General features: G+C 36.6%; 1 protein-coding gene across 4 annotated transcripts in view; it reads left to right on the plus strand.

The window, feature by feature from the left end:
* Positions 1 to 22,349, plus strand: part of STRN (striatin) — a 106,778-nt gene extending 84,429 nt beyond the window's left edge. For all 4 annotated transcript variants that reach the window (XM_059943605.1, XM_059943604.1, XM_059943603.1 and 1 more), the window contains 8 exons: positions 117 to 292; positions 2,172 to 2,219; positions 2,992 to 3,113; positions 6,370 to 6,537; positions 8,197 to 8,337; positions 17,478 to 17,585; positions 18,711 to 18,797; positions 18,885 to 22,349. In XM_059943605.1, coding sequence (XP_059799588.1) covers positions 117 to 292; positions 2,172 to 2,219; positions 2,992 to 3,113; positions 6,370 to 6,537; positions 8,197 to 8,337; positions 17,478 to 17,585; positions 18,711 to 18,797; positions 18,885 to 19,054 — 1,020 coding nt within the window. In that variant the 3' untranslated portion in view covers positions 19,055 to 22,349. The remainder of the gene's footprint in view (positions 1 to 116; positions 293 to 2,171; positions 2,220 to 2,991; positions 3,114 to 6,369; positions 6,538 to 8,196; positions 8,338 to 17,477; positions 17,586 to 18,710; positions 18,798 to 18,884) is intronic.
* The last annotated feature ends 1,401 nt before the right edge of the window (positions 22,350 to 23,750 follow it).

Consider the following 23,750-nt stretch of genomic DNA (forward strand, 5'->3'; position numbering starts at 1 on the left):
GAAAGTTGCAAAATGTGATGGTTTGATGACAAATCAGTAAGAATTAATGTTGAAATATAGTTTTTTTCCTATCCTGAACTAAATGTATTGGTATTTTTCTTTTGTTTCTTTAATAGATAGCAAACAATAAAGATGCATTGAGGAAGACATGGAACCCTAAGTTTACATTAAGAAGTCACTTTGATGGCATTAGAGCCCTTGCTTTCCACCCCATTGAGCCTGTTTTGATAACAGCATCAGAGGATCACACGTTAAAAATGTGGAATTTGCAGAAAACAGCCCCAGCCAAAAAGTGAGAATATTCTCCTTTAACTGTATTTAAATATTTTAATTAATAGTTTTTCAGAAGAAAAATGCTTACTTTATTATTTGCTGTTAAGTTCCCCAAATATCTCTTCTAATTCTTTCTTCTTTACCATGTCACATAATTTAGGGTGTTTTTCCCTTCATACTCACAAGCTAATTTAGGTTGGAAAACTGACCCTTAGGGAGAAATGGTATTATCTGATGGTTTGTGAATGCTGATTGTAATCTTTATACAGTGTTTTAAATAACTATCACATTTGGGGAGCTCTTTATCTGCACTGAAGGTTTCTGCTGGTGTTGTAAACAGGTATGTGCATGTTTAAAATCATCAAACCCGCACCCCAAGCTTGTCCTGTTGTTTACTAGGTTTGGACTTATGGAGTGGGAGGGAGGGAAGGCTGATGGGGGATGGGGGGACAGGGAGAGGTGAGAACCTCTCTTTGGTCTTTTCTTTTGACCTTGACCAAAATGTCTAGACTGAAAGACACTGTTGTTGCTCTCACTTAACCGCTAATACTTGCCTTGGGCTCTTGGTTCCTCTCTAAGCGTGGACAGACATGAGTTGGTATAAATCCCTTTTATCAGTCACCACGCTAGTCCTGATCCCACTTGGTGGGGTCCTTATTGGAACTCCTCTCCTTTTTTCCTTGGGTCACATGGTCCAGAACCCAGCATCTGCCAGCAAGGGCCCTTCTACAGTGTTGGACACCTCTTTTATTAAAGAGTAGAAATGAACATCAAATGGAGGAGGTTATGGAAGCTTTACTACTGGTAGAGAATATCTATTGCCCAATTTAAAAGAGATCAATGACATTCCTGCTGTGACTCATACATAAACTCGATAAAATACTTGATTCATCAGATAGCTCAACCAGATCTTGCTTAAAACCAAGTGAATCCTCATGTAGATTAGGTGTCTTCAGCAGAGAAGAAGTATTTCTTGGTTATAAATTGTGCCTTTTGTCTTTCAAGTTCTTTAGTCACAGTGGACATCATATTGGACCAGAGAATGTGAATGTCTCATCGTATATTCTTGACTAAAATTTAGAAAAATATTGAAATAAATTTTTTGCTGGTGATAGCTTAGTAACAACATCTTCACATTGCAAGTAACAGTAGCCTGTTTACCTTTGAACTTAAAACTTTGGTAATGAGGAGAGATATCATATGCCTATAAAAAAAAACTACAACGCAATCCGATTTTAAATCAAGTTTTCATTATCAGTCATGGCCAGTATTAGGCCCTGTAGAGTACCCATATACTCAGTGTTCTGAGTAATGAATAATCTGATGATTTGGACAGTTTCTGCAAGTATTAAGGACAGGCATGTTAACCTTTATGCAAATGCAAGGAAATTAAAGTACTTTTGATTGAAATTCTACTATGTGTGTGGTTCTGTCCTAGGCTCTTTTACCATGTAGAATCTCATTTAATCCTGTGAATATTTGGTGTTATCCCTATTTTTCTGTTTTATTTTAAACATAGAGGAATCTGGAGTTCCAAAAGGTTAAATAATTTGCCTAAAGTTAGCCAGTTAGTGACAGAATTGGAAATTGAATCCAGAAATTTATCTCTTCAAAGCCCATGTTTTTTCCCCTGAGTGAGGCTCTCTCTTCCTTTAGTCAAATAGATTAGGGCAATGCTAAAAGTGATGTAACAAGGTATTGTTACTAAACAAGAATTTTGTTTCTTGAAGTCACAAATATATGTGATCCGTGTTAAGTAAGCTTTCTTGTGTACTGGGGTTGAACATGGTATATTAGCATAGTGTTGGTATTTCTAGGGGCAATTTTATGACATACATTGTCATACTGTTTACTACTGAAAACTTAGAGTGGTTAAAGTCCTCCTCTCTCTGATTTAGGAGCACTTCTCTTGATGTGGAGCCTATCTATACATTCAGAGCTCATAAGTAAGTATGTGCTTTTTCTTTGTGTTAAATCAACATCATTGTAAATCAGCCTAGTTAACATATTTTCTTTTCTTTCACGTATGTATTTGTGTTATGTATTTTTTGTATTTAGTAGTGTTTTTTGTAAATGTAAAAGAAACTGGCAGATAATATAATGCTAGAGACAAGTTTATCACTACCAAATAGGGATCCTTGCTGAAATTAGATTTTATTTGCATGATGTGTAGATGATGTATATATCTCTCTTAAAATGAAGTTGAGGCAATTAAGTTTAACTGTGAGAAATCCTGATCTTTTTTCCTTAAAAATATCTGAGACTTTTTTTATTGTGATCACATGTTGCACGCTTTTCCTGTTTCCATTTAAGTTTAAGGAATGTACCTGTTCACTTGATTTAGCACAGAGTTTGGCATACTTTTTATAAATAAAGGGCCAGTTAGTAAATGTTTTTAGGCTTTGCTGGCTGCATATTTAATGTTGTACATTCTTGTTTTTAGTTTGGTTTTGTATTACAACCCTTTAAAAAATGTAAAAACCATAAATGCTTGAGGACTGTACGAAAGCAGTCCACTGGTTGGATTTGGTCCATAGGCCATAGTTTACCAACCACTGGTTTAGCAGAGGAAGAAAAATGAATAATGCTTTGATAGTTTTTTATTTGTTACCCAAAGCAGAAAAAGAGAAAGCCTTTTGAATAATTAAGCATTCTTATTTTTAACAAGTCCTGTTATCAGATAGATTTTTGAGAATAGAAATTGATTTTCCTTCCCAGAGGTCCAGTGCTTTGTGTGGTAATGAGCAGCAATGGTGAGCAGTGCTATAGTGGCGGGACTGACGGACTGATCCAGGGCTGGAACACCACCAACCCCAACATCGATCCCTATGACTCTTACGGTATGTGATTCCCCAAAGATATGAAAGAATAAAATATTTTCTTTTTATGCATTTTACATAGCATACATAAGGATAAAATGAGAAATTTTTGAAAATAAATTGGTAAAAGGGAACCATATATTTATTTTGTTAAAAAGGACTCCTGTATTTGGGAATCAATTTGATACACATAATGCTAAAAGAAAAGAGAAAATAACGTATTTTTCCCAAGAAAACAGTTCCCACCCCCAGAAGTCTTACTGATTGGAAATGCTGGCTTGATTGACAATTGTTTTCTTCATTGTAGGCATCTGTACAGTACTTGATACATTATTACTAATCTGTAATCATATTTTGTCACTATTCGACAAATAACTTTGGAGGAAAATGAATGATGGCATCATCTTCTTGATCAATTATTGGAGGGTATAGAGGCTAATGATTTTTAAAGTGTATGGCACCAAAATATTTAAAAGGCTTTAAAAAATTAAGAAGTGCCCTTTAGATTTGGGAACAGCACCATGAAACAAAAAACCGTATTATAATCTATCACTAGATGTTATCATAAATTCCCTTGCAAAAACTGTTTAGGAACTATTTTGGTTTCGTCTTAAAATTCTCCTTAAATTCTAGAATGGTATGAAGTGTCAAATATGTCATAAAACCATATTTTATTTTTGTTATTGTTTAATCAATTTTACTAATAAACCTAAGTAAAGATAAAAAATTCAGTAACCAAAAGTTTCTTCTAACATTTATTTAATAAGCATTTAACATATATTTTGTGAAGGGTAACACCCCCTCTCCCTCCACAATTCTCTTACAGATTTATCTGTTTCATGCTTTTCCTTACTTACTTTATCCCTGTACCAGATATCGGTTGACCTCATTCTGTCCCAAGCCAACCCCTCCCCTTTGCTCTTGACCTCATTCTCTTGTTCCTTTTGAGACTTCACTCTAATATCATTCTTCTTCTCTGTTTCTGGCTGACTCTTTCTCTTTTGCGCTCTCTTGCTCTCATCTGAAGCTTTACCCTCTTTGTTCTCTTTCCATCCCCTCAGCATGTAAGTAAATTCAGGTGTCTCCCATCCTGGGCAAGGAGAAGCCTTTTCTGACTCCATTTCCCTCTCTGGCTTTTGTTTAGTCTCTCTTTCCTTCATTTCTTTCATTCCTGTGTCTCTTTGGTGATATTGTCTAGGAAACACAATTACTAGTTACTAATTCCATGTCCTTTCCCTGTGCATGATCCCTCTGCATTCTATCTTCTGGCTGTTCCGCTTAAATATAACAAGATATCAGTATCTACCTAATTTGGCTGATCCAAGGGGTATTTTACAATCCTTATTTTACTGGATATACTGGCTATCTGAAACTGTGGACCACTCCGTCCTTTTTGAAATCTGTTCACTATAGGCTTTTTTGACACATAACTCTATGACAGTTTCTATTCCCTGTCCCTCATAAACTTCTTTTATTTTTCTCACCTTAAATATTAACATTTATCAAGGCCAGACCCTAACTCATTCTTTGCATTGCACACATCTTCTTTGGTAGATTGAATCCACTTTGTGGTTTTATATGCTATTGACTCATAAATCTCTTCTTTAGGCTTCAGACTACCTACAGAACATCTCAAAGTGGCTGTCTCATTGTACATAAATCCCTACAAGCACTGTTTCTTCTTCCATATATATATATTTTGGGAGGGCAGGGGTGGCATCGCGTGGCTTGCGGGATCTTAGTTCCCCGACCAGGGATCAAAGTGAGAACGCCGAGTCCTAACCACTGGACTGCCAGGGAATTCCCTTTCCATGTATTCTTTATCAGTTGGTGGCACTACCAGAATTATCCAAACTAGAAACCTAAGAGTTATCCTTGATTCCTTGTACCGTTTTACTATCTATACCTTATTAATTACCTCCCCCTAAATATTTCTTGAATTTACTCCTGCTCTGCCCCTTTTATCACTGTCCTCGTGTGGGTCTTCATCTTCACTCTCCCAGTCTTCTGAAACAGTCCCCTTGCCTTCATCTTGATTCTTTCCAATCTGTCTTCTACACTATAATCAAAGATACCTTATTAAATACTTACTTCACCCTGCTTCTCCTGGGAAACCCTTCAGTGGTTCCCTATTGCTTTCAGGATAATTTCTTTAAATACGTCTTAGAAATCCCACCGTAAACTAGCCACTCTCATCTCTTCCACTTCTTGCCTCAAATTTCACAGTCCAGTAATACTGACTTTCTTATAAATTTCCTCACATAGCATGCTATTTTTCCTTCTGTGATTTTGTAGGAGCTGCCTCCTTTGCCAGGAATGCCTTCCCTCTGTCCTTTGGCTGGCCAGCATCCGTACTCTAGGTGTCATTCTCTCCAAGAAGCTTTCATTCCTCCCAGTCACTCTCCATGGTAACTGGTGTCTGTCACTATTATTGTACTTACCACATTGTCTTTTGAAGACAAGGATGGTACTGTGTCTTAATCATCTGCATGGCCCCTGCATCTAGCATAGTGCCTAATACATAGTGTATCTTCAATAGATATTTTATGGTATGACTAAAAGAGGATATAGGGCAGATAACACCATTGACATTTTAAATCTAACATCTGTGAGCCATCTTGAAAGTACCACTTCATAGACTCATTGTGAGGGTTAACAAGTAAAATTTCCAATTTGGCTTTTATCAGGAAACAGTGCTAAGCAAACCCCCTCCCCCGCCTTCTCCTTGCCCCTCCCCGACGTGCACATCATTCATGTGTCACATCTTGCTGTTTGAGCATTTGGGGATTCCTGTAGGTCTCAGTTCACGTCCATTAAGGATGACAGAGGCCTGTTGCTCCCAAGAACGACTGCCATTCATAGCACAAATGGCCTAAAGAGTGTATCCAAAGTGCTGAAGGACATCAGAAGAGGGAAAGGGTCTCTGTTTACTTCCTCGGGGAATGTGAGTTGTGGTTTCTCTGAAAGTAGATTAAATTCAAATGGTTTATGTTAACATGCTTTTTAGAAAAATCAAGACAAATGGAAAGAAAAAAGGGAGGGAGAAGGAAATATGTAATTTTTTTAAGGAGAAATATATGTACTTTAAAATTTTAATTTAGACCTTTCAAACCCTACATTTGCATGTTTCCAAGCCTGTTTTTGCCACATTTCAGAAGAAAAATAGAAACTAGGAGGTGTATTTTATACTTTTTGTTTTGTATATTTTACTTTCCTTTGGAATCTAAGTACCTTTATGATTTGTGCTTTTTCCCCTGCATTCTTGCTGTTCTTATAGATCCTTCTGTTTTAAGAGGCCCTCTCCTAGGCCACACCGATGCAGTCTGGGGTTTGGCTTACAGTGCAGCACACCAGCGTTTGTTGTCCTGTTCAGCAGATGGCACTCTCCGTTTATGGAATACAACCGAGGCTGCTCCAGCCCTGAGTGTATTTAATGATAATCAAGGTACATACTTTTTTCCCCTTATTTTACTGAGTGTTTTATAAAATTATTCTAAAAAGAAACAAATAAATAAATGATTCTACAAACTCTTACTGTTTAAATTTAATTTGAAGGTTGTTTTTAAGCAGTAAAAATATATTTGCTTGAATTTCCAACTTAGTATGTATAAGTTTAAAAAGCATACTATTTGGTGAAACAGCATGCCTTTTTTGAATTTTTAAAAATTGAGATATAATTTCTATACAGTAAAAAACAGGTATTAAGGGTGCATTTTCATGAGTTTGACAAATACATAAAACTCTTGCACCTATCAAGATAGAACATTTCCTTCACTGCCCTAAAGTTTCTTTGTGTTCTTCCCAGTCATCCCCCTTCCCCATTCCTAACCAGCGGTACCCACTGTTGTGATTTCTTTCATTATAAATTAGTTTTGTCTATTCTAAAACTTCACATAAATGAAATCATACAGTGTGCACTCTTTTTGTATCTGACGTTTTACTCTCACTGTAGTGTTCTTGTGATTCATCCATGTGGTAATAAGTGTTAATAATTTATTTTTATTGTTTAGTAGTAAGTATTTCCTTAAACCACTGTGTTTATCATTTACCTCTTGATGAACATTTGGGTTGTTTCCATTTTTTCCTATTATGAACAAAGCTGCTGTGAACGTTCTTTTTTTTTTTTTTAAAATCACAGGCAGGTAAAGACCTGGAAATAGAATTTCTGGGCTTTAGATTTAGAATTGTGAAAATTATGTGAAATTGCCAAACTTTCTATGAAAGTAGTTGTTCCATGTTACACCTTTGACTGCAATGTGTGAGAATTCCAGTTGCTCTACATCCTTAATTACAAACATTTGGTGTTGAGGGTGTATTTAATTTTAGCCATTTTGGTGGGTGTGTAGCAGTATTTCATTGTGATTTTAATTTGTATTTCCTTGGTGGCTAATTATTCTGAGCACTTTTTTTGTGTGCTCATTGGCCATTAATGTACCTTCTTCTGGAAGATACACATTTTTGAACTGTTAGCTTACTTAGATTTTGAACCAGATTTTAAAAATCAGATTATATTCACATATACATAGAATTATATGTTTTTATGTTTATAAATAAGTTCCAAGTTTTACCCTATTCTAGATGATAAATAAAAATACCTTCTTTATTCTTGAGCTGCCATAACTTGTGCCTAGGTTTTGATGAGTTGCCTGCATTTGATATTTGCGTAACTCTACCAATAAATAATTTTGAGTTTTTACTTCTTAAACTCCATACTTTTAGAGAGTTAGAATTCCTATTAAGAGATGGGCTTTTAAAATGAAGGATTCCTGTGATGCCCCTCTAAACCCCAGGTTGATTTGAGGTGGAAGCAGAAAAACTTGTAGTCCATATGTTTTCCATTTATTTCTAAATAAAGGCTTGGATTCAATGAATACAGTAGCTGTGAGTGACTGGTAGAAGATGTGGTAAACAAGTAAGGATGATAAAATAGACTAGGACTAAAAGTAACGAAAGAAAGTCTGCACTGAATGACTATGAGCTAATTCTTATTCTAATGTTGAGCCTTATTTACTTCTTATACCACCGTTTGTTTTGCTATATTCTAAGCACATTGTGAAGTAGACCCTCTAACTGCCATTCTCTTCAAATATGTTCTGACTCTTAGAATTGGGAATCCCTGCCTCTGTGGATCTAGTGAGCAGTGACCCGAGCCATATGGTAGCATCATTCAGCAAAGGATACACAAGCATCTTTAACATGGAAACACAACAACGCATTCTCACTTTAGAATCCAACCTAGATTCAAGTATGTATACCAATTTTAAGTAGTCTGTGTTTGGATCAATTTTTTAAACGTTATCAGAATTATAACTACTAGAGTCAACTATGAAAAACACTTGTCATTATAAAGTATTCTGCCTCAAAATCATATAACACAGTTATTAGAAGGATATAATGATTTACAGTTGATTTTAAGTCTTTAGGTTAAGTTTATTCACATGTATAACTATACAGTTTGAAGTAGCATTTGAGCTATTCTAAAGAGAAGTCAAGTTTAATTTTATACCAAATGTTTAGTTTTCAATTCTATTTGAAGACAATAATATTTATTCTGAATACAGGCATATCTTGGAGTTTTTGCGGGTTCAGTTTCAGACCTTTGAAATAAAGCAAATATTGCAACAGAGCGAGTCACATGAAGTTTTTGCTTTCTCAGTGCATATAAGAGTTATGTTTACACTGTACTACAGACTGTTAACTGTGTACATATCTTAATTTAAAAGTGCTTTATTGCTGAAAAATGCTAACCACCATCTGAGCCTTCAGTGAGTCATAATCTTTTTGCTGGGGGAGGGTCTCGCCATGATGTTGATGGCTGCTGACTGATCAGCGGGTGGTTGCTGAAGGTTGGGTGACTGCGGTAATTTCTTAAAATAAGACAACAGTGAAGTTTGCCGCATCGACTGACTCTTCCTTTCACGAACAACTTCTCTGTAGCATGCGTTGATGTTTGATAGCATTGTACCCACAGTAGAACTTCTCTTGAAATGGGAATCAATCCTCTCAAACCCTGCCGCTGTTTGATCAACAGGATTTTTGTAATTACGTAATCCTTTGTTGTCATTTCAACAATCTTCACAGCAGCCTCACCAGGGGTAGATTCTATCTCAAGAAACCACTTTCTTTGCTCATTCATAAGAAGCAACTCCTCATCCATTCAAGTTTTATCATGAGATTGCAGCAATTCAGTCACATCTTCAGGCTCCACTTCTAATTCTAGTTCTCGTGCTATTTCCACCACACCTGAAGTTACTTCCTTCACTGAAGTCTTGCACCCCTCAAAGTCATCCATGAGGGTTGGAACTAACCTATTCCAAACTCCTGTTCATGTTGACATTTTGACCTCTTCCCATGAATCACAAATGTTCTTAATGTCATCTGGAATGGTAAATCCTTTCCAGAAGGTTTTCAATTGGCTTTGCCCAGATCCATCAGAGAAATCACTAGCTATGGCAGCTGTAGCCTTATGAAATGTATTTCTTAAATAATAAGACTTGAAAGTCGAAATTACTCCTTGATCCATGGGCTGTGGAATGGAGGTTGTGTTAGCAGCCATGAAAAAAAACATGAATCTCATTGTACATCTTCATTAAAGCTCTTGGGTGACCAGGTGCATTGTCAGTGAACAGTAATATTTTGAAAGGAATCTTTTTTTCTGAGCAGTAGGTCTCAAGAGTGGGCTTGTAATATTCAGTAAACCATGTAGTAAACAGATATGCTGTCATCCAGGCTTTGTTTTCCCCTTTATAAAGCACAGGCAGAGTAGATTTAGCATAATTCTTAAGGGCCATGGGGTCTTCAGAATGGTAAATGAACATTGGCTTCACCTTCGAGTCACCAGCTGCATTAGCACCTAACAAGAGAGTCAGCCTGTTCTTTGAGACTTTGGAGCCAGGCATGACTTCCCTCTAGCTATGAAAGTCCTAGGTGGCATCTTCTTCCAATAGAAGGCTGTTTCATCTACATTGAAAATCTGTTGTTTAGTGTAGCCACCTTTATTCATTATCTTAGCTAGATCTTCTAAGTAACTTGCTGCAGCTTCTATATCAGCACTTGCTGCTTCACTTTGCACTTTGATGTTACAGAGACAGTGCTTCTTTCCTTAAATCTCATGAACCAACCTCTGCTAGCTTCAAACTTTTCTTCTGCAGCTTCCTAACCTCTCTCAGCCTTCATAGAATTGAAGAGAGTTAAGACCTTGCTCTGGATTAGGCTTTGGCTTAAGGGAATGTTGTGGCTGGTTTGATCTTCTATTCAGCCCACTAAGACTTTCTCCATACTGTTTTGCTTTCTTATCATTCATGTGTTCACTGGAATAGCACTTTCAGTTTCCTTCAAGAACTTTTCCTTTGCATTCACAACTTTTGGCTAACTGGAGCAAGAGGCCTAGCTTTTGGCTTATCCTTTCCACATGCCTTCCTCGCTAAGCTTAACCATTTCTGGCTTTTAATTTAAAGTGAGAAGTGTGCAACTCTTCCTTTCATTTGAGCACTTGGTCATTGTAGGGTTACTGATTGGCCTAATTTCAATATTGTTGTGCCTCAGAGACTAGGAAGCCCCAAGGAGAAGGAGAGAGATGGGGTTACAGCTGGTCGGTGGAGCAGTCAGAACACACACAACATTTATCAAGTTCACCGTCTTATATGGGTGCAGTTCATGGCACCCCAAAACAAATACATTAGTAATATCAAAGATCAGGGACCACAGATCACCATAACAAATATTAATAACGAAAAAGTTTGAAATATTGCGAGAATTACCAAACTGTGACATAGACACGAAGTGAACAAATTCTATTGAAAAAAATGGAACCAATAGACTTGCTAAATACAGGGTTGCCACAGACCTTCAATTTGTAAAACAACACAATATCTGCAAAGCACAATAAAATGAGATAGGCCTGTATAAAATAAATCTGTTTTTCATTTCTCATAATTCTACTTTTTTAAAGAATAGTTGCTGTACAATATTATATGTTATAGGTGTACAGTATTGTCATTCACAATTTTTAAAGGTTATACTCCATTTATAGTTATTATAAAATATTAGCTGTATTCCTCATGTTGTACAATATATCCTTGTAGCTTATTTTATTTTTATTTTTTTATTTTTTTTAAATGTCTAAATACTTTTTTTTTAATAGATCTTTATTGGAGTATAATTGCTTCACGATACCATGTTAGTTTCTTTTGCACAACAAAGTGAATCAGCCATATGCATACACGTGTCCTCATATCCCCTCCCTCTTGAGCCTCCCTCCCATCCTCCCTATCTCACCCCTCTAGGTCATCGCTAAGCACCGACCTCTAGGCACAAGACAATCAGAGCTCCAGCTCCATTTCTCTGATTCATCTGGCTGCCTTCCTCCTTTATGTGCTGGCTTTTTCCTCAGCCTAACTTGCCCCATGGTCACAACATGGCTGCCAGCATTCCTGGAACAACCTGCTCCCTTGTTCATTTCCAACAAGAGAGGCGACCTCACCCTGAAAAACATACGATTAAAGTTTTTCCTTCCTGTCTGTCTGATACATCTTGGGACACAGCCCACCCTTGAATAGTCACGATCAATTGGAGAGAGCCCTGTGATGATGGGCTCAGGCCTGAGGTCCTGAAGCAATCACCAGCAAGGGGGACTATACACACACACACACACATATATAAAAAACCATCCTTGGCAGAGACTTGGAATTGTGATCCTCCCCAGGAGCTGGGGATGGACCAGCTTCCTTTGAGCCCTCTGGCTACATTTATTCCATTTACCAAGTTGGGGTTGTGTTATGGAGGAAGCAGGGAAGCAGGTGTTCTGCTTAGGCAACTAAGAGTGTCCGGTCTAGATAGCTTGACTCAGGGCACATCTTCAATGAGCCTGGTGCATCCTTAGGAGCCAACATATTGAGAAAAGGCAAAGATTTCCCCTGCCTTTCTTGCCTGTTCGGCTTGCACTTTTCTTTTGGTGTTTCTTTGAGATAGAAGAAGGAAAGAATTGGAAAAAGAAGGGAAATAAGAAAGAAAAACTACTGTCCTCTCTGGCTCTCTCTCGCTCGCTCTCTCTCTCTCTCTCTCTCTCTCTCGCTCGCTCGCTCTCTCGCTCTCTCTCTCTCTCTCCCTCTCTCTCTAGACTTCACAGAATCCTGGGGATTGTAATAGTGACCACTGATGTCATGGCAACAGGAAATGCAGTATTATGGGCTGAGCCCAGAGGAATATTATCTGTATAAAGTTTTTTTTTTTTTTCAGTGACTATGAACTTCTTTTTTGTATTTTTTAATTTTTTTTAACATCTTTATTAGAATGTAAGTGCTTTACAATGGTGTGTTAGATTCTGCTGTATCAAAAAGTGAATCAGCTATATGTATACATACATCCCCATATCTCCTCCCTCTTGTGTCTCCCTCCCATCCTCCCGATCCCACCCCTCTAGGTGGTCACAAAGCACCGAGCTGATCTCCCTGTGCTATGCGGCTGCTTCCCACTAGCTATCTGTTTTACATTTGGTAGTGTGCATATGTCATTGCTACTCTCTCACTTCGTCCCACCTTACCCTTCCCCCTCCCTGTGTGCTCAAGTCCATTCTCTACATCTGCGTCTTTATTCCTGTCCTGCCCCTAGGTTCTTCAGAACCATTTTTTTTTTTTTAGATGCCATATATATGTGTTAGCATACAGTATTTGTTTTTCTCTTTCCGACTTACTTCACTCTGTATGACAGACTCTAGGTCCATCCACCTCACTACAAATAACTCAATTTCGTTTCTTTTTATGGCTGATATTCCACTGTATATATGTGCCACATCTTCTTTACCATTGGTGCTTCCATGTCCTGGCTATTGTAAATAGAGCTGCAATGAACGTTGTGGTACATGACTCTTTTTGAATTATGGTTTTCTCAGGGTATATGCCCAGTAGTAGGATTGCTGGGTCATATGGTAGTTCTATTTTTAGTTTTTTGAGGAACCTCCATACTGTTCTGCATAGTGGCTGTATCAATTTACATCCCCACCAACAGTGCAAGAGGGGTTCCCTTTTCTCCACACCCTCTCCAGAATTTATTGTTTGTAGATTTTTTTTTAATTCACTTAGTACAGTAAGAATACCTTTCCATGCAATTAAATATATTTCTACAGAATCTTCTTTTTTTTTTTTAACATCTTTATTGGAGTATAATTGCTTTACAATGGTGTGTTAATTTCTGCTTTATAACAAAGTGAATCAGCTATACATATACATATATCCCCATATCTCCTCCCTCTTGCATCTCCCTCCCACCCTCCCTATCCCACCCCTCTAGGTGGTCACAAAGCACTGAGCTGATCTCCCTGTGCTATGCGGCTGCTTCCCACTAGCTAGCTGTTTTACGTTTGGTAGTGTATATATGTCCATGCCACTCTCTCACTTCATCCCAGCTTACCCTTCCCCCTCCCCGTGTCCTCAAGTCCATTCTCTAGTAGGTCTGCGTCTTTATTCCTGTCCTGCCCCTAGGTTCTTCATGACCAGTTTTTTTTTTAAGAATCCATATATATGTGTTAGCATACAGTATTTGTTTTTCTCTTTCTGACTTACTTCACTCTGTATGACAGACTCTAGATCCATCCACCTCACTACAAATAACTCAATTTCGTTTCTTTTTATGGCTGAGTAATATTCCATTGTATATATGTGCCACATCTTCTTTTTCCATTCACCTGTCCATGGACACTTAGGTTGCTTCCATGTCCTGGCTATTGTAAATAGAGCTGCAATGAACATTATGGTATGTGACACTTTTTGAATTATGGTTTTCTCAGGGTATATGCCCAGTAGTGGGATTGCTGGGTCGTATGGTAGTTCTATTTTTAGTTTCTTAAGGAACCTCCATACTGTTCTCCATAGTGGCTGTATCGATTTACATTTCCCACCAACAGTGCAAGAGGGTTCCCTTTCCTCCACACCCTCTCCAGCATTTATTGTCTGTAGATTTTTTGATGATGGCCGTTCTGACCAGTGTGAGGTGATACCTCATTATAGTTTTGATTTGCATTTCTCTAATGATTAGTGATGTTGAGCATCTTGTCATGTGTTTGTTGGCAATCTGTATAGATCCTCTGCCCTCCCAATGGTTCCCCAATTTCTGCCTTCGGCATGGGATCCCTTCCCCTCCCCCATCCATCCCTCAGGGGTGCCAGTTCCGTCCCGCCTCCACTTCTCCCCCTTCACTCCCCCCACGCCCCACATCCTACCCGGTTGCTGGGGGTTCCTCCCGTCCCCTCAGGTGTCCATGGTCCCCCATCAGTGCCTGGTAGGTGCCCTAGTTGTGAGGAGACGCAAATTCTGCGTCCTCCTAGTACGCCGTCTTGACTCCGCCCTCTCTTTGTAAATTTAAAATCATGCTTAGATATATGACCTAAAGCTACTGTAATAAAATAAAAAGCCAATATGAAATTAAGAAGGATGTGAACATTTTTCAAATTACCTTCAGAGATTATGGTCAATTCTTTGAACGTTCTCAGCATAAATGTTGATTTTAATGACTGCTATAAATTAATAAGGTCTCAAGTCAGTGAGTGAGATGGATAAGCTAAACTAGGCAATTCCGTTTCTCCCTCACGATGTATAACTGTAAAGTCATGTGACTTTTTGCGTGATACTAGAAGCATTTTCTGAAGAAGACTGCCGAGAATGTTTTGAGCAAAGGCAGCATTGTTGGAATAAGTGATAACTATTTCGAGTTATAATAATATGTCCTGACATATCCTAAGTTATCAGTTTGATTACTTTAGAGTTATATAAAGCAAATTTATTTCTTTCTACTGTGACTCTCTTAGCTGTTTATATTTGACTATGTTATTGTATTCTGGAATTTAGCAGGTGTTTTTTTAAATTAAAGTTCAGACCAAACATGTTTTAAGGTAAAAGTGAATTTCGTGTAGTTTAAAAGGATGGAAGATGTTTGTTGTTAGAATCAGAATAAATTACCTTTCTTCTTATTAATGGCAGTGATGATTTGACTATGATTAAGTCAAAGGTAGTTGAAGCAGGTAATTGGGTACTTGTGAACCCATTGAAAAGGTAAACTATTTTTAGGTCATAAGCTGAATATAAATATTTGGAGGATTCTTTTAGATTCATTGTTAGAATGATGGCTAGTAGGCCTTCAGTTTATTTCTAGTGTTCTTTGTATTTTGCTTACTTTTACTTGTCTGATTTACCATCACCCGGAGAAATTTCCTTAAAAAGTATTACTAAATAAGAACTTTCTTTTGCCTGATTTCTATCATGCTTCTTTTCTAGATCTCAAAGTAATTGAAGCTATTCTCAGAAACTTCTCTCCCAAAATATATCGGATACTTTACTTAAAGTATTTGTATTTTGTTATTATTCTCCTGCTAGACCTTACAGCAGATATTGGTCAGTGGTGTGTTATCTCTGGAGGAAAAAATATCCATAGGCTGAATTTTTAATCTAAATTCTTTGTTTAGGACCATTTAAAATGAATATAACTGACCCAGAGCTTACTCCACATGGTCAAGTGACTTTTTGTTGTGCACTTAGATAACAGGCTGGGTGGCCACCTGCCATTAGCATTGGAAAAAGACTACCCTCAGCTTTTAAGATGTCATATTTCTAGGCACCACATGAAAATCCAATAGAGTAGACTAATATTGGAGCTATTTTTAGCTATGCATCACTATATTTTCTATTATGAGTGTAACTTCATGATACCTATTCTAAGATTTAAAAAATTTTAGGACCTCTTTATTTTTGAAATAATTTTAAATTTAAAGAAAAGTTTCAAAAACTTTACAAGAATTCTTGGTTAACCTTCACCCAGATTCACCAGTTTTTAACATTTTGCCATATTTGTCACATTTACTTTATCATTCTCTGTGTATGTGTATAATTTAAAATTCTGAGCCATTTAAGAGACGTTATGTACCTATACCCCTAGATCCTTTAGCATGTAATTCCTAAGAATAAGGACATTCTCTGACAGCACATTACATTATCAAAATCAGGAAATTTGACATTGACACATGCTATTATTGTTTACACTCAAATTTGCCAGTTGTCCCAATAATGTACTTTATAAGGACATCCCTTCTCCCAAGACCATGATATAATAATTATTTTTTAACTTTGACATATCTTAAATTAGTGTTATCTTTATGTAGATTTTCCCTTTTTTTCTTGTAAAAAGTAACAAAAATCACTAATTAAACTTAAGTTCTTTTTTTTTTTATAAATTATTTTATTTATTATTTTTGGCTGTGTTGGGTCTTCATTGCTGTACATGGGCTTTCTCTAGTTGCGTGGAGCGGGGGCTACTCTTCATTGCGGCACGCAGGCTTCTCATTGCGGTGGCTTCTCGTTGTGGAGCACAGGCTCTAGGGCACACGGGCTTCAGTAGTTGTGGCACATGGGCTCAGTAGTTGTGGCTCACGGGCTCTAGAGTGCAGGACTCGGTAGTTGTGGCACACGGGCTTAGTTGCTCCACGGCATGTGGGATCTTCCCAGACCAGGGCTTGAACCTGTGTCCCCTGCATTGGCAGGCAGGTTCTTAACCACTGCGCCACCAGGGAAGTCCTAAACTTAAGTTCTTAATAATCGATTTCCATTTCATAAAAGGCTGTCAGGAGGAACTTGTGATAGTTTAAGTAGCAATTTTGGCAGTTGCCTGATTTGCATGAGTCATCTGGTTGGGATAGAGGTAGAAATTGGAATAGGTACTAGCTTTGTTGCCATGATTTTGGGGAAGTCACAGATGTTTTCTGGACCTTGGTTCATTCACTGTGTTATGAACCTAATGACATGTGGCCTGCCTGTCTCACTGTGTGTATAATTAAGATCTCTTTGAACACTATTAAATAGTGTGCAAAAAATACTATTAGGATGCTATTTTCAGATTCCAAACATGGTAGACTGTCAAATGACCATTTCTATTATGAGAAAGAGAAGATTAAAGAGTTAAAAATTCTCTTTGTCATGTTTATCTTTAGATGATAACCATGTGATAAAGAGCTCTGTATCTAGAATGAGCTGAGATTTAAATTTGGGAATTATCTACATGAAGTAATGATGGAATTTTATTAAAGTAGCAGAAGTATCATAGAACACTGTAGAATGAGAAATGTCAGTGGCTCTGGGCTGGCATCCATTGATAGCAGGTGGTGGAAAAGGAAATTCTAATTCCCAGGTACTTCTAGATTTGTCAGTAGAGTGTTGCTCAGGTGATTCTCATTTCCTAACATCGCAATTATGAACAACACAGTTGCAGAATAAATGAACTAAAGACACGTTAAAGTCATATCATTTACTTTTCCAGTCTCTTAGGTGAATATTCTGTTCTCTTTTGTGTGAAGAAGTAGTAGCTTTGACAAATTTGTATTGCTCTTTAATTTTTTCTTCTTAGCAGCCAGCTCTTCCTGCCAAATAAATAGAGTCATCAGTCATCCCACTCTTCCCATCAGCATCACTGCTCATGAAGACAGGCATATCAAATTCTACGATAACAATACAGGTAAGAATTTATTTAAATTGATCATTGTTAAAGCAAAAAAAAAAATCCCAGCTGTAATTTTGGTGTCTGTCAGTGGCTTTATAGTCAGCGAATAGGCACTGAAACACAAATCCTCTCCCAGATCAGTTTCTTTTTACTTCATCTAAATCTGCTAAGAACTAGTCTTCACGATAGCATATAGAATCATCTTGGTTTATTTAATAGTAAACAGGTGTTATATTTTGGCCCTAGAGCCAAGGTTATTACTAGGAACACAATGAAAAATTCATTCAGATACCAATAAAATGATCTCTTGTTTTGAATATACTGTGGAAAAGTAGAAACTTGCTGGAAGTAGAGGCACATGATCATTATATTTTGTTTAAAATTGTTTGATTTTTGAAGAGCCTTAGTGTTGCAGATGGCAAACCCCTGAGTCATTTGATTTATTTTATTTGTTTTTCCATGGACTAATTTTTTTCTGTATTATAATACTGATTATTTGGTCCTGACTGATTTGCACTGAGGTGTGGAGGCTTTCCCAATTTTTATTAGCTTATATTTCACTAGTCTAAAGGAAATGCATGAAGAGCTGGTTGGGAGAACAACTCACTGTATTAGCAGCCATATTTACCTGAGTATCTGCTACTGGCTTTGTAAATGTGTTGACTTTTGCTAACTTTGCTTAGCTACAAGTGATGAATAATTTAACATTTTTAATCTCTTTCTATATACTGTTTCCAAAATTGTGGCCAGGTTTTCTCTCTGTTACTTTGTCTTTGTTTCAGTATTTTCTTCTGCTTCCACAACACATATAATTTGCCTGTAGCTAAAGGATGCAGTCAGTGATGAATAATATCTGAATTTTAGTTAATGAACATGGCTTAAAGGAATATTTGTGTACAAATTAATGACTTCCATATTGTGAAAGACAAAAATATAAGCTGAAATTTGAGCTTTTGTTTCTCATTATCATCATGGCCAGAGCAGGGAGGGAGACACGTGTTGTTTTAGCAGTTGGAAAAGCTATTGATGTAGAGACTACACAAAGAGGGGTGACTGGCGAAGCCAGTGCAACGAGGTAGCTGGCTTGTATTCAGGATAAGGTAAACTATTACTAAAGAGTAACAATCTCTTTTTCCAAAGGCAAACTGATCCACTCAATGGTAGCCCACCTAGAAGCTGTTACAAGTTTAGCAGTTGATCCAAATGGCCTGTACTTAATGTCTGGCAGTAAGTACAACTATGGATTATTTATTTATTCTTACCATTTTTATATTTAATGTAATTTTTCTCTTAATATCTTTTCTTTTGATATAGGTCATGACTGTTCAATACGTTTATGGAACCTAGAAAGTAAGACGTGTATCCAAGAGTTCACAGCTCATCGGAAAAAGTTTGAAGAATCAATTCATGATGTAGCTTTCCACCCATCCAAATGCTATATAGCCAGTGCTGGGGCTGATGCACTGGCTAAAGTCTTTGTATGACACATTGCATCATCTTCACCTTCTAGCTCTTTATAAATAATCAACTGCACAAAAGAGATACAGAAGACCGGGGCAAGAGTCAACCCATCCAGCCCTTTTGTTCTGCTGAAGGAGCACAGAGAACATTTGTTAAAGTATAGTTTTGCAATTCGTTTTCTAAACCTAAGGTTTGTTCAGGTTGCTGCAAGCTCAGCTGAATCTGTGAGCCTGAAAACTTTAAAATTTTTCCCAAAATAGGAGCTTTTATTTCTGAGGTGGTTCTAATTCGCTAGGCAGGCCTGAGCGAAGAACATAGGTTTAGCTTACCCCTATTAAGTAAATAGGGCACATTATAAGGGATAATTAAAAAGGTTGATGGCTGGGAATGAGTAGAGGAAGAATGGAAATTTAGACCTAGTTCTCCCCTGAGAAATCTTGTTAAACATATTAGGTAGTCAAAACAGTAATCTTTATCATATCTGTTGTACTAACCCCTATGTGCATAATGACCAGGCAGTGTTAAAATGAGTTTTTAATTTAGCTCTCCTTTCAACTGTTCTCATAAAGCACCTGGCAAAACATTTTACCTATTAGAGGGAAAAAAAGAAATGCAATAACATGTTAAATATATTATTATTCAGAAATGCTAAACAAATATTTAGTTTTTAAGCAGATTTCTATATTGTATTACATTTTTGAAAATAGATTTGGTACCATTCTAAAGTTTAGCTGTCAAAAGCACTCACCATTATGAAGAATAGTTGATAGAGTCTGCTTTTACTAAAGGATTTAACTTATTCAGGTTTAAGATTCTGTTTATTTTTAATGGCAAGCAGGTCATATCTTTCTAATAATTTCTGTTAATTTTAAAATTCATTTTATTCATGGGATGTTTATAGTACCAGAGTGATTATTTCCTATCAATGAAATCTTACCTTTCAGTGGTTGAAAAGCTGGAAGTTATTTGCAAGTACTTATTTATCAAAACCCACATAACCATGCTTCAGATGATCTCTACTCTTTCTTCTTTGTCTCTTATATTCAAATTATCTGACACCTACCAAAAATAGTTCATAATTATTATGTTTTAATAGTCCAAAGGATATGGTTAACCTCAGGCGGCTGCTTTTGCAGAAGTACTAAATAAAGCAAATGTTTTGTGCCCCAGGAATTCCCTTATTAATATCTCTAAGAAGAAGAACCTCTTGGAAATCTGGATGGAATAGTTTGGTGTATAATATTGGCTAAAGGGTTCTCTCTTTCTTTCCCTCTCCCTACCCCACCTCCAGTGTCTAATTGGAATACACAGCATGTTTTAATAGGCAGTGAATCAGTACTGTTTCTGGGGAAAACCATTCTTGAAGAACCAGGGTTCCCTGAGCGCACCTTACCTATGACCCACATATGGTCAACTCTTGGGATTTCCATGACCCCACTGTCTGGACCCAGTATATAGACCTCATCCCTACAACTGTCTCACCTCTCCTCACACTCTTTCTTATTTGCCCAAAATGTCAGAGACCAATCTGGAAATTAGAAATAAGTTACTAATACCCAAATTTTCAGCAAAATGTATTTTTAATAGGCTCTCAGACTTAAAAAAAGTCCATATCCGTAAATATTGTAACCTTTTAATATAATTCCTACATTCCTATGCCCGTGTATTCCATTAGCATAACAATGGCACTTCTGATAATATGTACATCTACTCCCTGAAGAAGTTTTATCACGATAGTGTCAATATTAATTGACAGTTTTTCTTTAAAATTTCTGCTTATCTGCCTCTGGAATTCTGTAGTATACAGGCAAGTTTTCTTTAAAGACCTGTGTTAAATTTGCCTAATTGATATACAGATATGCTTTAATATTTTGACACAGCTACCTTGTCATTTCATCTGTGCTTTGGTTCACAGTGGGCTCAAGGGACTCCTTTGTGTATTCAAATGATTTGACCTGGATATGAGCTACCAGTTAAATGTTTATATTCCCATGCAGGTATAGAATTCCACATTGTGTTTGGCGAATTCCTCTTTTGATTGTTCACAAAGTAAATAAATGATGTTGCTGACCTAACATTTGTAGAAGGATACTGGAAAATTCCAGTCAGGTGCTCTTAATTGGCATATTTGTGATGGATGACTACAGGCTATTGTTCTACCAATTATTGCTTTAATTACTTTCCAAGGTCTGCAGTGCCTGCTTTCCTTCTGTCACTGGAATTCTCAAAACCAAGACACTCTCTTCATCTGCGTTTTATGCCGCATGGTTGAAATGCATTTTTCTGTTAGTAAGTAGAAAACAACCATGAGATATGTAGACTGTAGTGCAAATGATGGAACTGTTGAAAGTTCCTTAGAAAGCCAGTGCTGTGCTCTTGGAGACTGTACCCAGAAACAGAGATTCTTCTCCACTAGCACTGTTATGATCTCAGTGTAGAAATGAGCCAAAGCTGTCTTCCAAACAGATAGAAGCATATATATGTGTCTGATTTTTCCCTCAGCTTATCAAAAATTCAATGAAAATTGACAAAATGAACAAATTCCAGATTTGAACAGTCACTGAAATGCTGTCATAGTGCTTCATTTGTAAATATTTTGGATGAAATGTATTGGAATAGTATGAAAATCAGCAGGAGATGTGGGTCCCTGCCTTATCTTCACATGCTATGGATACATCTCTGGGAGCTTGCAGCACCCTTCTCAAAACTCAGCTGTCATATGGAGCTCATTTGCTACTTGAACCATAGACAGATATTTAACATAAGTGATATAATGACCTTCAGTATTTTTCTATTGAACAAGTTTAGCAATTTTTGCCATTAAACAGATAATTAGTTATGCAAAGTATTTAGCTTTTATAATCATTTTAGTTATGACTAAAAGGGGGGAAATTGAGCTGTATCACTGATAACGAACTTTGTGAGAAATTTTTTGTTTATCTGACTTTCATTCCTTCAGTATTCTTGCTATAAATTTCTTTTGGAGATAATGATGAAGATTTATTTGAAAATGTCTAAAATGTATGTATATTTTATAAATATATATTATATATATTGTAGGAATATATATAATATATATAGACTATATATATATATATAAAACCATAGGTGCATTTTACTGTTTTGTATGTTCATTTTTGGAGGTAGTGTACACAGCAGGTGATGACGAGTATGATGAGTGTTGTGCTGTTTGCTTTTGCAGTATAATATATAGTTCTAAATGTTTAAATTACTGTATATACTATATATTCATTATAGGCTAGCATGCTTGTTTTAAAGACTGTCATTCTAGTTTATTAAAATCTGAATGTAAGAAAACCTGGCTATTCAAATGTGAATTGAAAAGTATTCCATTCTCAGTACTGAACTATTTCCATTGAACATTCAGGATTTTTGACAAAACAGATATCATCAAGAAGGCAATAGCTAGAGAAAGAGAGGTGCCTTTAAAAAAAAAAAAAAAACAAATGCAGCCTTACAGTGAGGATGAGGATTGAGTTTCTTTGTGGGGGAAGGGGTGTGAGAGAGAGAGAGAGGGAGAGAGAGAGAGTGTGTGTGTGTGTGTGTGTGTGTGTGTGAGTGTTTGCCAATCTGTGAAGGTCCTGATTTGTGACCATCAATGTCTTTTTAATGTATCTGTTCAACTTCTAGGACTTCAGGGGACATTTCATGCGCTGTCTTCGTGCTCTTCTGAGCACCATAAGTACTTTCCAAGAATTTTGAATGTGAATTCCTAGAAATTTCAGTAGAGAAGAAAATGGCTATTCTTTCATTGTAAGTCAAGTTCAGGTAGTAGGAGAAATTATTGATTCACCAAAATTATGGGATCTCATTAACGTTGGCTAAGTAAATGTAATTTTTAAAGGCTCACTTTTTTAGCACTTCATATATTTCCCCTTTACACAAGAGCATGTCATGATTCTTATGTGATGAAGATTCAACTAGTAAAAATCATTTTTAAACTAAACACCTGAACTAGTTCAAATTCCACCTAAGAATAGTATTTAAATGGCATCTTTCATATCTACCTCTTTGTCATTGCTGCCATTTTGACTCAAGCAAATCTTTATGACATCTAAAATAATGGTTGGATGCAATTTAAAAATCTGTGTTGGTGCTTTTCTCAGGCTTTGTCATTTAAGTTATATTGAACAAAGATGTCACAAATCAGATTGAAAAGCTTAGAATTAATTTTGATTTTCTTTTGAAAGAACTGCTTAAAATTTATCATCAATGTTGATAATGACTTGGAGATAGTCTCTGGTTAGTATATGTCTGTGTGATGCTTTCAGCCAAGAGCCAAACTGTTGTTGATTTACATGGGAAAAGAGCTCTTAAGTATAATTTTCTTCAGCTTACTTTATTCTTTGAAAGCTATTTCAAGTATCTAATCATTAATTTTATTTACTCAGAAGTTGCCTCTGTTACTGGGTTGTTTAGTTATTTATATAATTGCATTATTTTGTTTAACACTGGGATTCAGGTTGTACAAAAGTAGTAGCTGACAGAAATTGTATGTATATTTTTCTGAAACGTATCAATTCCTTCAGTTCATTTTAGAAGAAGGTCCAGAAAACTAACATATCTGTGTTTAAAAAACAAAGGACAGGTCAGGTCCTTGGTAGATGATTTGAATCATTCTACTTGTGCCACTGAAAGTTTTTTAATTGGCTATATATCCATCATCCAACTGGATCTCAGTGTCATTGTAAGGGATGC

This window comes from Balaenoptera ricei, chromosome 13 (genome assembly GCF_028023285.1).
Source record: "Balaenoptera ricei isolate mBalRic1 chromosome 13, mBalRic1.hap2, whole genome shotgun sequence".
NCBI classification, from domain to species: domain Eukaryota; kingdom Metazoa; phylum Chordata; class Mammalia; order Artiodactyla; family Balaenopteridae; genus Balaenoptera; species Balaenoptera ricei.